Source organism: Gymnoscopelus braueri, assembly GCF_963280865.1.
Source record: "Gymnoscopelus braueri genome assembly, chromosome: 13".
Taxonomy (NCBI): Eukaryota; Metazoa; Chordata; class Actinopteri; order Myctophiformes; family Myctophidae; genus Gymnoscopelus; species Gymnoscopelus braueri.
Genome location: NC_137615.1, coordinates 33279416 through 33294730, shown reverse-complemented (window position 1 = coordinate 33294730; position 15315 = coordinate 33279416). Strand labels below are relative to the sequence as shown.

The 15315-nt window shown below is 39.4% G+C and overlaps 1 protein-coding gene and 1 long non-coding RNA gene across 6 annotated transcripts in view; one reads left to right on the top strand and one right to left on the bottom strand.

Moving 5' to 3' along the window:
- The first annotated feature begins 9240 nt into the window (after positions 1 to 9240).
- LOC308098485 lies at positions 9241 to 10138 on the top strand. Its single transcript, XR_013934295.1, has 3 exons — positions 9241 to 9389; positions 9677 to 9835; positions 10001 to 10138. It is a non-coding gene; the product is annotated as an uncharacterized lncRNA (long non-coding RNA).
- Positions 10139 to 14807: 4669 nt separating this feature from the next.
- Positions 14808 to 15315, bottom strand: part of LOC308098476 (protein NLRC3-like) — a 42877-nt gene continuing 42369 nt past the window's right edge. For all 5 annotated transcript variants that reach the window (XM_080446846.1, XM_080446847.1, XM_080446848.1 and 2 more), the window contains one exon: positions 14808 to 15242. In XM_080446846.1, the coding sequence (XP_080302972.1) occupies positions 14827 to 15242 (416 nt within the window). In that variant the 3' untranslated portion in view covers positions 14808 to 14826. The remainder of the gene's footprint in view (positions 15243 to 15315) is intronic.

Sequence of the window (15315 nt, the reverse complement as noted above, 5' to 3'; positions counted from 1 at the left end):
AAACATGCAGATGTAATGCGGAAACATTGTGACAGTGCACCTTGACCGATATGAAAACATTACATTGCATATGTTATGAATAGCATTAAAAATGTGAATAACATCAATAAATATGAATGACAAAAAGTGTACATGTGAGCCTAAATGCATAGCAACAAGTGCAAGACATTATTTTATAGGTATATTTTTTTCTATTTCTATTTGAAAATATCCGATCTAAAAGCTCACAACGCGTCCCATCGCGAAGCGTTGTGAGCTTGTAGATCTGCTATTTTCAAAAACTTTTGACAAAATGTGAAAAACTTGGCATGTTTTTGCAAACATTTTAACACCACAAATATTATATGGTGGTCCCTATGGTGGCACTAACCTTGTGGTTGGACATGGACATAGTCAGTGGAAAAAGCATTACATTTTTTACTTAAAGTATCAATGCTGCAATTTAGAAATACTCTGTTACAAGTAAAAGTCTGCAATCAAAAATTTACTTGAGTAAAAGTACACAAATATTGGTATCTAAATGTACTTAAAGCACCAAAACTAGAAAGTATAGGCTACTCATTATGCAGAATGTCCCATTTCACAAGTTTTCAAATGTATGACAAGATCTGTAAGCTTGTAGATCGGCTATTTTCGAATGGCCGAAATGTATAGGGTGAAGTGGTTAATGTAAGTTTTGTAATAATAATCCAAATCTAAAAAGTAACTAGTAACTAAAGTTTTCAAATAATTGTAGTGGCGTAAAAGTACAATATTTGCCTCTGAGATGTAGAGGCGTAGAAGTAAAAGTACTGAAAATTGGAAATACTTCTGTAAGTAAAAAGACCTCAAAATTGTACTTAAATGGATATTTCACTTTCAAAAACATTTTGGGTCATGTTATCATCTACTCAGGCTTTAGTGAACACCCCGGACAGTTTTTATGTTGCTCGATTCAGTATTTAGATATTTGATATTCATTTTATCAGACACGCCCCCTTCCTATACAAACCCATTGTAACTTCAAACTCCATTTTAACCATGTTAGATTCATCGAAAACACCCGTCCTTGGTTCTGGTGACTCATACTGCCTTCCTAATACGTGAGGGGGCCATGTTTTTTCGATTACTTTTTTCATTCATTTTATTTCATCTTTTTATTGTATTTAATTGTTTTCATTTTCCCACTGTTTTTTTTTAATAAATGAAAAAAGTGATTGAAAAAACACGGCCCCCTCACGTATTAGGAGGGCAGTATATGAATCACCAGAACCAAGGACGGGTGTTTCTGATGAATCTATCATGGTTAAAATGGAGTTTGAAGTTACAATGGGTTTGTATAGAAAGGGGGCGTGTCTGATAAAATTAATATCAAATATCTAAATACTGAATCAAGCAACTTAAAAACTGTCCGGGGTGTTCACAAAAGCCTGAGTAGACGATAAAATGACCAAAATGTTTTTTTAAAGTGAAATATCCCTTTAAGTACAGTGTCGGCTCCAGGCTATAATCAGCTAGCCTGGTAAACCCTCCCTCCGGAAATCTAATTTGTAATTTATTTCAGAAGTCAAATGCAAATGTATTTTCCGGAGGGAGGGGGTTTACCAGGCTAATAATCAGCAGGGGGCATTCATTTTTCCAAAGGGTACACTTTATTTTTCAACACCCCTATATATAGCAAGCAAATGCTCACCTATACAATAAACCCACTGTTCTCAAAGTGGGGTCCGCGGACCCAGCCAGGGAGTCCAAGAAATAATATTTTTAAAACATATATTTTTTAAATATTTCTTTACATATTTTTATTTGTCTTTTTTTCTTAAATATTGTTTTTATATTTTTTTATTTATTGGGGGAGCTAGTGAAAGTTGCATAAATTCTTACTGTATGGTGTGTGTGATATGAAAAACGATAATTATCGTACATCTGGTAACACTGCCTGTTTGTAGTGGGAGGAAGTGAGGTCGGTACTACCACAGGTACCACTGAACCCCATTGTGGTGGCGTCTCCTTGTGGAGCGGAGGGGAAATGAACCTTGTAGTTTCTAACAATCATCATCATCCTCATCATTGTTGCTATTGGCCATTTGAAAATGGCTGATTTACAGTGAGCTTTGTGAGCTTGTAGATCTGCTATTTTTAAAAGATTTTTATACAATTTATACATTTGAAAACTTGTGAAATGAGACATTCTGCATAATGAGTACTTTATACTTTACAAATTAAGTATACAATTTGATACAAATACTTTGTACTTTTACTTAAGTAAATGTTGAATTCCAGACTTTTACTTGTAACAAAGTATGTCTACATTAAAGTATTGATACTTTTACTTAAGTAAAAAAATTAAGTACTTTTTACTCCACTTGGCCTATTTAGCGACCTATAAAAAAACGAGTGTGCAGTGCACCACCCTGAGACCACAAATGAGAACATTTAAAACTAGCCACTAAACCACTTCAATGGTTAAACAGAACATATACAGAATATTCCTTCTCTGTTAATGTTGGTTTTAAGGGCAGTTTTTTAAAACTCAGTTGACTGTTTTCATTGCATAAAGTCTGTCTGTCTGTCTGTCTGTCTACGTATCAAACCTATTGTTGTCATGTCATTATAAGGGAAAATAAAGAAGAAATTAAAAGAATTTCAAGATTTCCACAATCTTAAAAATAAACAAATAACTTTAAACAGGTGATTGTAATCAAATAGTATTGATGACATTATATTTGTATTGAATCAAATAGTATTGGATGACATTATATTTGTAATCAAATAGTCTTAATGTAGGAGCCAAATGAGGATTGTATTTGTGCAGTGGATTGGATTATTGATGTGATTGACAAAGGCACCGCATTGGCACATTGTTGATGGGTGTGTCTCTGTGGGTGGGCCTCAGCGACTATAAATATTGGCATTCACCTGCTCACCTTTATGGCTGGAGGTAGGGTGAGCTGGGAGAGTTACACTTTGTTGACCGCATTTGTATTATTGCTCACTGTATAACTTATTCGATATCTTTGCAAATATTTATTACATATTTATTTATTTGAAAGTGTAAATTGTAATACTTGGTGACACTGAACTTGACCGAAGTAAACATTTTAAACTTGAGCATTCGTTTGGACATGGTTTTTTTTATATGCACGTCATACAGACAGTTATATCTCCCAGGCTTAGCCTGCCGGCTGATCATTCTATTGAGGGTTGTTATCAGCCGCAACAGTTTTGATGATATTATATTTGTAATCAAATAGTATTGGATTACATTATATTTGTAATCAAATATTATTGATGACATTATATTTGTAATCAAATAGTATTGATGACATTATATTTGTAATCAAATAGCATTGATGACATTATAATGTGTAATCAAATAGTATTGATGACATTATATTTGTAATCAAATAGTATTGGATTACATTATATTTGTAATCAAATAGTATTGGATTATATTATATTTGTAATCAAATATTATTTGATTACATTATTTTTAATCATGAAATGGCAACCATGGCCAATGAGCTGTGGCCATGTTGTCATGACAACACTATGAATATTAATACAAAGGAACAATATTAGACTTTTAAGAATCCATTTATTAAACAATTAAACGTCTACAGATGATCATACAGTAATGTGAATGAATGCAAATAAAAACAAAAATAACAGAATGACTGAGGAAATAATGATCTAATAATGAATCAATAGATGAACAATGAATGATTTGAATGTCATTAATTAATGAATGCAGACATTTAATAGATCTTTGAATCCAGAGTGATTTACAAAGTTCAACATGAGAGTAAATGACATGAAGTCTAGTCAACCAACAACAAGCTCACAGCAGTAGGAGAGGAAAGACTAAGAGTTAAACATATCAACCCTAGAGTCGCTGTTCTGCTGTTGTCATAATAGATCACAATGAGCTGAAAATAGCAGATCTACAAGTTCACAATGACCCCAGGCAGTAAAGTCAACAGGGTTTAAGTGGTTCAGTATAAAGGTTTATACAAGAAACAACAATGATACTGTGATAATTACATGATCAAATATACACTGTTCACTCTGTCTATTGTGTGAAATATCAAACATAAAACAATCACATGTCAAACTAGAAAAAGTGCTCCTCGGAGCACAAGTCTCCGCCAGGTCAGGTAGGTTATTATGGCCTCCTGGTGGCGCTATAATAGGCCAATGTGAAAAGGGTGCCATTTATTCCTAGGCTGTGCACGGCAATCGGACACTGCATGCATGATTTGAGGCATTTTGTTCTAAAAATGTGTTTTGCTAATCGTGACCTGCTGGTGGCGCTATAACATGCCAATGTTAAAAGGGTGGCATTTGTTCCTCAACGTAGCGCAAATGTGCATTAAAAGTTTCACCACAATCGGACGCTGCGTTCATGATTTGCGGCATTTTGTTCAAAACGGGCCACTCCTGCAAACATTACATGTCAATGTTAGCCAATCAGGATGGAATATGAAAAATCAAACAGATCCGTCTTGATCACATGACTATAGAGATCATGTGTACCTATTTGCGTGAAATTTGGATCAAATCTGAAGGCTTAACTCATTTACTGCCAATAACGCATATATGCGTTCTATTGAATCCATCACTTGCCTGCCAATAACACATAAATGCGTTCTTATTCTTTATTTTTTTTTACTTTTAAAAAAAAAATTTGACCCAAAGACCAAGGAGATATGATTTTTCGAAGATCTAGACTCCTATCCACTTCCTTGTTAACTTAAAACTTAAAAATTCTGTATCTCGGCTCCTGAGTACTTTTTGTTTTTCAATTAAAAATCTCTGGCAGCCAACAGCTAAAAATCTGAAATAACTCTGGCAGCTGGTGAGTTGTTAATATCAAAAAATGTGTTTTACATAAGTCTGCCTCCTGGTGGCGCTATAAAAGGCAAATGTGAAAAATGCAGGGCAAAGGTTTTTCCTTCCTCTAGAGAGTGTGCATACAAAGTTTTACACTGATCGGTGCAGTTATAGGTAAAAACACGAATCGGCCTGTTACAGCGCCACCATGAGGCTGATTTGAACATTTTCAAATGGCATTTCTTCCTCGGCCTAATGGGAATGTGTGCGCAAAATTTCACGGAAATTGCATGCTGTGTTCATGATTTGAGGCATTTTGTTCGAAACGGAGTACTCCTGCAAACTTTGAAAGCCAAGTTTTGCCAATCAGGATGGAATATGAAAAATCTGAAATTAGCCGTTTGGGGCAGAGGTTCTGCTCTGGCATCCAGGGAGTGTGTGTGCACAGATTCTCTGCGATCAAGCCAACGGTGCCAGAGATTAGCTGTACACAAAATGACGGACGGACACACGGACGGACGGACGGACGGACAGGGGCGAAAACATACTCTCTCGCCATGCCTTTCGGCCTGGCGGAGACAATAATAGAGTAGATGTGTTTACATAAGAGACACAAGTATGATACTGTGATATTTACACATGACCCCCATCTGAACATATTTTTGACCAGGGACTGGTCTATACAAGACTTTGAAGATTTATTTCAAAAATATTCCATGTTTTTTCTCATTTTTTGCAAGATTTCTTTTGACAATAGGAGATATACAAGATCTGTAAGCAACCACAACGCATCGCATTGCTGCGCGTTGTGAACTTGTAGATCAGCTATGTTCAAATAGCTGACGTGTGTATATATAGAGGTTAAAGTGCTTAAACTGATTTTGATGCTATGTTAACTATGTTAGCTGTGTGTCTGCTAGGTGCTTGTATATCTGCTAGATGCTTTTGTGTGTCTGCTAGATGCTTGTAGATCAGCTAGATACTTTTGTGTGTCTGCTAGATGCTTGTAGATCTGCTAGATGCTTGTGTGTGTCTGCTAGATGCTTGTAGATCTTCTAGATGGTTTTGTGTGTCTGCTAGATGCTTGTAGATATGCTAGATGCTTTTGTGTGTCTGCTAGATGCTTGTAGATCTGCTAGATGCTTTTGTCTGCTAGATGTTTGTAGATCTGCTAGATGCTTGTAGATCTGCTAGACACTTTTGTGTGACGCTGTAGTATGATCAAGTAATTTACAAAAAAACACACAAGAATATATGTAGATAAGAGGTTTCTGCCCGACAACAATGAGTTTTCTGAAAAACCTAATGTTGAGACATACAGACAGACAGACACATCTAAATGAAACAGGTGCTTTCCCGGTTTTGATGGGTTATATACCTGTCTGCTTGTTTTATTTATGATGATGTCACTATGATGTCACCATGAGTCAGTCATGTCCAAATATGGAGTTCTATGATGTCAGACTTAGCATGGTGTCAACGGAACCATTATAGGCAACAGTGGTAACCATGACAACCTGGACTCACTCAAACATGTTGAGTAACCATGGAGACATGATGTCCTCCTTACATATAGACTCTATCTGCTCACACAGACACACTGAGGAGTCAGACCAAACCCTGAACCCAGCATAGAGAGGTTCAGTGAATGTGTTCTGGAAGGTGTACAGGTGAGTCAGTGAGTCTGAGGAGACATCATATAGGCCATGTTGTGTAGGTCCTTTTCGTTCAGTTTCGTTCCCATCAAGTGGCCCTAAATAATCTCTGCTTCTTAAAAAAGATCTATTGGTAGTAAGTAAGAAAAAAAATTACCGACATCTGATCCGGCGCAGTATTTTTATAATCAGTGTTTAAAAGTCGGTACTATTTTCTTAGCAGCGTCGTAATACTTTCAAAGGGGTGGTGCGGTTTTTGGCACGTGATTCCCGTTACAACCAATGGGGTCGCCTCTTCCGCATCACAATTTCCTGCAACAACACCATGGCAACCTTAACGTCGAGCAGCGAGGACTCCGAGGAAAAGCAACCAAAACAAAGAAAATATCATTCAAAAACACGTAAAAAGGACTCTAAACGATGCTATATGCATTCTATGTCTGTCCAGAGGGAAGATGTCGTCCGGGATTTTACACAGATAAGGTGGGATACCTACAGAAACAGCATCAAGCGGTGGCTTCCTCTGCAGGGTGAGAGTAAAGAAGTTGCAGAAACTTATAAGCATTGTGTCGATGTGCCTTTTGACCAGCATCCCGAGGACGCTGGGTTTCACCTATCGTGCTACAATCGATTTATTGACAAAAAGCGTTTTGTAGCGGCTGAAAAATGCGCCACACAGACTTTGGAAGTTCCAGATGCAGACACGGGTCAGTCAGGCAGCATCAGCGCCGACGGAGCCACATCTGAAACCCCCCGAAAGAAACTGAGGTCCAGGACAGGTTTGCCCGTAGCTTCTGCTGGCCCTGTCCTTCCAGCGCTATGCATTATTTGTAAAAAAGTGGACAAGTACATCACTGTGGCAGGCAAACGCACGAAGGATCAACTCTCAAAAGCAGAAACGTTGACTGCAGGTAAGAGACACACACACACACACACGCAGAACTGTTGTTTAATGTTTATAACGTGGATAACAATGATTTCGCGGGACTCTCCGGACCCCTTGGTGGTCCTTGGACCCCCGCGATGTAATCACGGGGGTCCCGTTGCCCCCCCCCCCCCCACACACTTATGATTATATGGGTACATTATATATTTTGGGACTATATGTAGGCCTATCATTATTACATCTGAGGTCTTCTTTTATTTGATGGGCTGTGTTTGAGTCCAAGGCTGGGGGGAGTAATTCACACCTTTTGTTAAAGAAAAAATGTGTTGGTTCTTTTGTTCAGATCAAAGATGTTGACATTTATGTGTGAATTCCTGACTGGGCAGGAACTGTTGACTATGTAACATGTAGTGGTATTTTTTGGGAAGGATATGTGCAGATAGAGAGACAAAAGCAGTGGTGTAAAAAGTACTCACATTTGTTACTAAGTAAAAGTATCAATAATGCAGTATGAGTATTGCTATGAAAATGTACTTAACGTACCAAAAGTAGAAAGTACTCAATAAGCAGAATGTCCCATTTCACAGGTTTCAAAGGTATAAAATGTATACAAATATTTAGAAAATTGCAGATCGACAAGCTCACAACGTTGTGAGCTTGTAGATCGGCTATTTTCAAATGGCCAAAGTTTAAATAGTGCTAAAGTGTTTAATGTATGTTTTTTAATTTTAATCCAACTAGCATTTTTTTTAAAAATACGTGTAGTGAAGCAAAAAGGACAATAATTGACTCTGAGATGTTGTGGAGTGAAGCAAAAGTACTGAAAATTGGAAATACTCCAGTAAAGTAAAAGTACCTTAAAAGTGTACTGAATTACAGTACTTAAGTAAATGTAATTAGTTACTTTACACCTCTGCAAAAAAGGCTGAGGTCTTGTGATGAAGCAAATTTATATTATGATATTACAGTGGTTCTCAACCAGGTCCTTGAAGGGATTCCAGGTGGTCCCCAGCTAAATGATGGAGAGTTGGTAACCAAATGCATCCTTATAGATCTTTAACCCGTGACAGTGTAAAATGTTATAGGTTTTTCAAGAGTAAATTTACTGTTAAAAATCTGCATTACTTAATGTACAAGAAGTATAGACAATTAGAGAATGTTGAAGGATTGTTATTTTGATCGTCTGCCTGTTATCTCTCCTATTGGTACCAACATCAATACAGCATATAATTGTGGACAAAATGTCATCCAACAATAACAAAATATTCTAATTATTGTGGGTCTGACAGTCTAAATCTCATCAAATGGTGGTCCGTGGCTCAAATGCTGAATAAATAATGGACCTTGATATGTAAGGGGATGAAAACCACTGTTATATTATACTGCTTAGCATTGATTAGTCTGTTGCTATAGCTTGTGAGAGCTAAGAGCAGGACCTACTAAAACAATAGCTGCTGATAAGGCTGGAATGCAAGGGGTTCAGGTCGGCAGGTCACAGCTGCCAGCAGTCAGTGGCCCTTTAGTTTTATGGCTCTGCAGGGGAGAGGTTTTAGCAGTACTAACATGTATTTACCTTCCCATGGAAAAAAATATAATACATACATACATTAACACCACACATAGTCTTTTGTAATGATGGCAATACAAATCTGTAAAAGACACATTTACATTTATTTCCTCACTGTGTTATTTACAGCCCCCCCCCCCCCCCTCAACACACACACACACACACACACACACACACACACACACACACACACACACACACACACACACACACACACACACACACACACACACACACACACACACACACACACACACACACACACACAGAGATCATTAACGTGTACTTTTTTGTTTAAAGGCCGGTTGATGAAGGCTGCTGAGCTGAAGGAAGACTTTAGCATCCTTCGGCATATTAAGGACAAAGACTGTGTGGCCCTTGAGGTGCGTTACCACAGGATCTGTTACAAAGACTACTGCAGGTTCTTGACGAGGTCTACAGCAACAAGTACTGCAACCACAGACGAAGTGTGAGTTATTACATTGCATTATCAATTTGCTCACATTGCACATTTTTAAAGTAAGGCATTGACCAACAACATATAGTCTGCATTTTGTCTGTCTTTAGATACAATCTTGACAGCACAACTCTTTGCACATGTTAAGTATTTGTGTGTGTGTGTGTGTGTGTGTGTGTGTGTGTGTGTGTGTGTGTGTGTGTGTGTGTGTGTGTGTGTGTGTGTGTGTGTGTGTGTGTGTGTGTGTGTGTGTGTGTGTGTGTGTGTGTGTGTGTGTGTGTGTGTGTGTGTGTGTGTAGAAAAGAACCACCCTTTACTGACAGCTACAAGATCTTCTGTGAGAGGGTCATCCGACAGAGGCTTATAGTGAACCAGGACGTGCTGAAGATGAACCAGCTGCGAACGATGTTTGTCAACACTGTGAAGGAGCATGAGGATCGTGATGCTTCAGACTACAGGTACAGTGACTCAAATACCATGTGTGTGTTTGACATTCTTGGTAACAAAACCAAAATCTTCATGTTGAAAAGTTTCATTTTTATTTATGTATCCAACAAAAAAGGCTATGAGAGTATGTTTAAACAAAATTGGTTCATTTGTATACTTGTGTTTTTATGTTGCAGGCAGGACAAATTGAAGAGGAGGTTGACCTGTGATTTCCCCCAGCTTGTTTTTCACAAACCTGCCAAGCGCAACGTCACAGAACTGGTTTATGTTGAGACTTTGGCAGCAGATAAACTGATAGATAGGCTACCTCAGCCATCAGGTACAGAAACAACAACCGAGTCACAGTCCACTGAGGTAAGCCAAGCTGAAAGTGACAGTGAACACATGGCTAGTACAACACCTGGACATACAACTGAGGAGAACACAAGGACACTGTATAGTGCAGGATTGCTTTTGAAGAGGCTTCTATGTGACTCTCCTGGTATGACATGCCCGTGGCCTCCCACAGCAGAGGATTTCAATGTGTCTGAAGCCAAATCTGTTGTGCCAGTTGAACTATACAATCTAATTGCCTGGATTATAGGTGCAACAGAGGAACCAACACTAGCCTGTTATGTTGATATTCCTGATGATGTGAACCTAAAAGTGTTATCCATTTGTCAAGACATTGTGTATCTTGGTTCTAAAGGTCGCAAGCAGACACCAAAGTCATTGTGCCTTGGTCTAACTGTTCGCCATTTAACAGGTTCATCCAATGTTCTGTCACTACTGAGTAGATTAGGACATTGTGCTTCATGGAGCACAGTTGTCAGTTTAGACACTAGCCTAGCTGAACTACAACTAGTAGAGTACGGAGACAAAATCCCAAAGGGCTTCTCAAAGAAGGCACCTACAATACTGGTGTGGGACAATATTGATTTTGGGGAGGAGACACTGTCAGGTCGTGGAACTACTCACCATACTAATGGCATTATGCTGCAAAGTTCTGTCACAGAAACTGTGTCAAAAACAGACAGACAGCCACTAAAGAAGGCAGTTTACTCATTCAAAGCACCTCCTAGCTTCCCTATAGAACACTACCAACAGTCTAAAAGACACGGGCCACAGAACTTGTTTCACCATGAAAGTGTTCCATTGCAGACGGAAACATACAAGTTGAACACTGTGTCTGCTGCCAAAACTGAACTAGCATATGTTTTAGTGAAGTACACAGATGCTGAAGCATGCACAATCCCAAGCTGGACAGGTTTCCATACAATGCTTCAAAGTGATGCGACTCTGCAAAAGTCAGCTCTGTATTATCTTCCGGTCATTGAGGCTTCACCGACAGAGATGTCAACAGTTAACACTATTCTGAAGCGAAGTGTTGAAGTTGCTGATCAGCTAGAGCTGGACCATGTAGTGTTAGTTTTTGACCAAGCTATATATGCCAAAGCTCAGCAAATCCGCTGGAAAGATGCTGACCTGACAAAGCGTGTAGTGATTAGACTAGGTGAGTTTCATACATGCATGTCCTTCCTAGGCATTTTAGGAAAAAGGTTTGGTGATGCAGGACTGCAAGACATTCTCATTGAGTCAGAAGTTGTTGCCCAAGGATCCATCAATGGTGTCATCAGTGGTCATCAATACAACCGCAGCATGAGGGCACACAAACTTATGTATGAGAGTCTGCAACGTGCCAGATTTAGCACATTTCTAGACTCTGTGACACCAGAGGAGAGAGATGATTGCATGGATGTCATCAGAGAGATCAAAGATGCATTCCCAGACAGAACAATGGATGTTTTGAGTGCAAACGAGAAATTTGACAAAATGTGTTCAAAGTATGCAGTCTTTGTGGAAAAGAGTAGTGCAGAAAACCCAACGTTTGCCTTCTGGAGTTCATACATTGACATGGTGCAAATACTCCTTCTTTTTTTGAGAGCAACACGTGAATCAGACTGGCAGCTTCACCTATCAACAGTGCGCTTGATGATGGCATGGTTTTTTGCTTATGATCGTGTGAACTATGCTAGGTATTTACCTCCATACTGGCTGGAAATGGTCAATTTGCCTCTCACACATCCTTCTTGTCACAAAGACCTCAGTGTAAAAGGCCAGTGGACAGTCCAACGTCAAAGTGCCCATGGATTTGCATCAATTGCTTGTGACCAGGCTATTGAGCAAACATGCAACAGAGATTCCAAGACAAAGGGTGGCTGGATAGGGATAACACAGAATCGGGATGCAGTGTCTCGCTGGATATTGTCACAACATGAAAGAGCTGCCATAGCTAGACAATGTGAGTCAATGGCTGGTAAATCTCCTGAAACACGGAGACGAAAAGATCTAGACCGCACACGGATTCAGGCCGATGAAAAGGCTGTGACCAGAATAAGTTCCACCTTAGATTCCATGCTGAACCCATTTGACATACACCAAGATGGCATTGTTTGTCTTAGCTCAGGGACGGTAGCAGCTGAAGAAATCCAGAAGGATTTGCTTGCAGCACATGAAAAGGGGGAAAAAGCTGTCAAAGATTTTATGGACCAAAGACTGTTATCAAAATCCGTTGACATATTCGCCCCCATCAAGGCACAAAAACTGAAGACATTCAGCGACCAGGCAAAGACAAAGAAGAAATCTGCAGCAGGCAAAGATGTGATTCTGCGAGCCGACAAGAAACTGTTCTCCAGACTACTCATTATTGGTCAAAGTAGAAAGATAGACCTGAGGGAAATTCTGTCATACTCCTTGGGAACCGTTTCCTATCCTTTAGCCAGTACTGATGGGTCACTAGCTAAAACAGACAAATCAGCCCTGATGACTCTATTGGAGAACAAAGGTGGAGACTGCTTAGTTCAAGGAGTTCCGTCACATGGAGCTATTCTCTTTGATGGCATGGCAGTCATTCAAGCCATTCATTCAAAACCAGCTACCTTTGGAGAGTTTGCTGACAACTTGCTACAGTATGTGGTCAAGCTAGCTCTGAAGCACAAGTGTACACGGTTAGACTTTGTCATTGACCAGTATCCCAAAATTAGTATAAAAAACCTAGAGCGGTCACGTAGAGCTGGGGGCGGTACGCAACAGGTGCAAATCTATGGACGGGATCAGAAGGCACCTACACAATGGAAAAAGTTTCTATCAGATGGAACTAACAAAGCAGCACTGGCAGAATTCCTCTATGTTGCTTGGCGAGATGCTGACCTCACCATTTTGGGCACAGACTTAAGCTTGTACATAGCACATGGAGAACTGTGTCACTGTGTTACTGTTAAAGACGGTTCACAAACTATCAGTGCTGTTCAAGAACTGACATGTGATCATGAGGAATGTGACACTCGGGTGTTTTTACACGCACAGCATGCTGCACAAGGACATCAAACTGTAGTCATCAAAAGCCCTGATACTGACGTGGCAGTGATTGCTGTAAGTCTGCAGAGAGATTTACAGTGTAGCTTGTATTTTTTCACAGGTGTAGGCAACAGAACGAGGATCATTGATGTGGCTAAGGTGTCAGCAGCTCTTGGCACCAGTGTTTGTTCAGCACTCATTGGTATCCATACCTTCTCAGGTTGTGACTCGACCAGCGCCTTTCATGGCAAGGGCAAAAGGAAGACATTTTCTCTTGCTTGTCTGAAAGAAGAATACCTGACTGGGTTCACACATCTGGGCAGCAGTTTCAATCTTGACCAGTCTACCTTTAACACACTTAGCAAATATGTGTGCCACCTGTATGGCCAGTCATCGGCCAAAAACGTAAACGATGCAAGATACAAATCATTCTGCATGGCATCGTCAGCTTTGCCAGAACTGTCCATTCCCCCAACAAGTGACGCCCTGTACCAACACTGCAGAAGGGCAAACTACCAAGCAGCAGTAATGAGACATTGTCTGACTGGTATAATGTGTGCCCCTTCACCCATTGGCAATGGATGGCACATTGAGGATGGGGAGTTAACAGTGACATGGATGACTACAAATCCTGCCCCTGATAGCGTGTTGCAGGTAGTCCACTGTAGTTGCAAGACTAGCAAATGTGTAACTGAAAGATGTTCCTGTAAGTCTGCAAGACTACCTTGTACGGATTTGTGTCGGTGCCAGAACTGTGAAAATGTTTCAAAGGAAACAGAAGAAAGAGCTGTATCCGATGATGACTCTGATGACAGTGATAGGGATGATTAAGATACGCACAATGTGCTCCTTATTTTTTTTTATTATTTTCAACAACATGTTCAAGAATTGCTACACTGTCATTTTAACCCATTTAAATGTAATGCATACATGTTCCAAAAAATACTTTAAAATGGCTGTATTTTATTTTTTTCACAGCATAGCCTTAAATGTACTTACACTGCCAAAAGAATGACTTGCACTGCCACACTGTGCTACTTTAATAAATGTTTTATACCATTATGTTGTAATAATTCTGACCTTTAGTGCATTTATTTTAGTCTTGTCCATTTATGGTATTCTTCGAATTTAGGGGGTCATGGTAGCATTTTGATTGATTTTCAGCCATTTTGGGCCAAGGTGTGCTGCTTCTTTTTCTAGCTTTCATTACACAGTAGGTTGGGACATTTTTTATGTATAAAACATAAGCTTTTAGCTAAATGTGTATGTTCCCTTGTGCTGGGTTCCAATCACTTCAGTAGAAGCGTTTTCTTTAACTTTGCTACATTTCGTGATCTAAATTCAAATATGAGTATACTAAGGCACCAATACTTGTTTCAGGTGTTAGGTACATATATTTATGACATTTGAGAAAGATTTTTTGTTGCCAAAAACAATATAACACATTTTACAAGCAAAAACAGCAGCACAAGATTTTCGTTTTTTGGTTATTCACTTTTATATACATTTCTGGCTTGTGAAAAAATACTGCAGGATTTTGTGCGGAGGTATTTTAACCCAAAGTCCACAAGGGTATTGTCTATGCAAAAATGCATTGAAAAAGTAGACCCAAGTCGTGGGAACGAAATTCATTTTCTAGGCACTTTTTGGTGGGTCACAACACGGCCTAATAAAAGGACAGAGTCCCTAAAGGACAGTCCAGATACACTGCTACTCTGTTGGAGCCAGAGGGATGGACAGGGAGGAGAGTCTCCTTACTATTGTGTATGACGCTGTATCTGTTATCATCACAGAACAGACTCCAGGACTTATCATTGTATCCAAGCAGACAGTCATCACCACTTCCTTTCCTACTGATTCCTCCGTAAGTCACTGCTATATAAACCATTCCATTCCACTCTACCTTCCAGTAACAGGGTCCAGTCAGACCCTCTGTACACAGAACCTGATCATAGACATCAAACCTGTCAGGATGATCAGGAGGATCCTGACCCCCTCCCATCCGTGTCACCTTCCTGTTATTCTCAGACAGAGAGAGGGAGCTGTGTGCTGTGTTTGTGTCCAGTGTGAGACGATAGAAATCTGATGATAAAAGAACACAAAAAACATTAAAAACATCATTCACTGAGTGACACACACACACACACACACACAC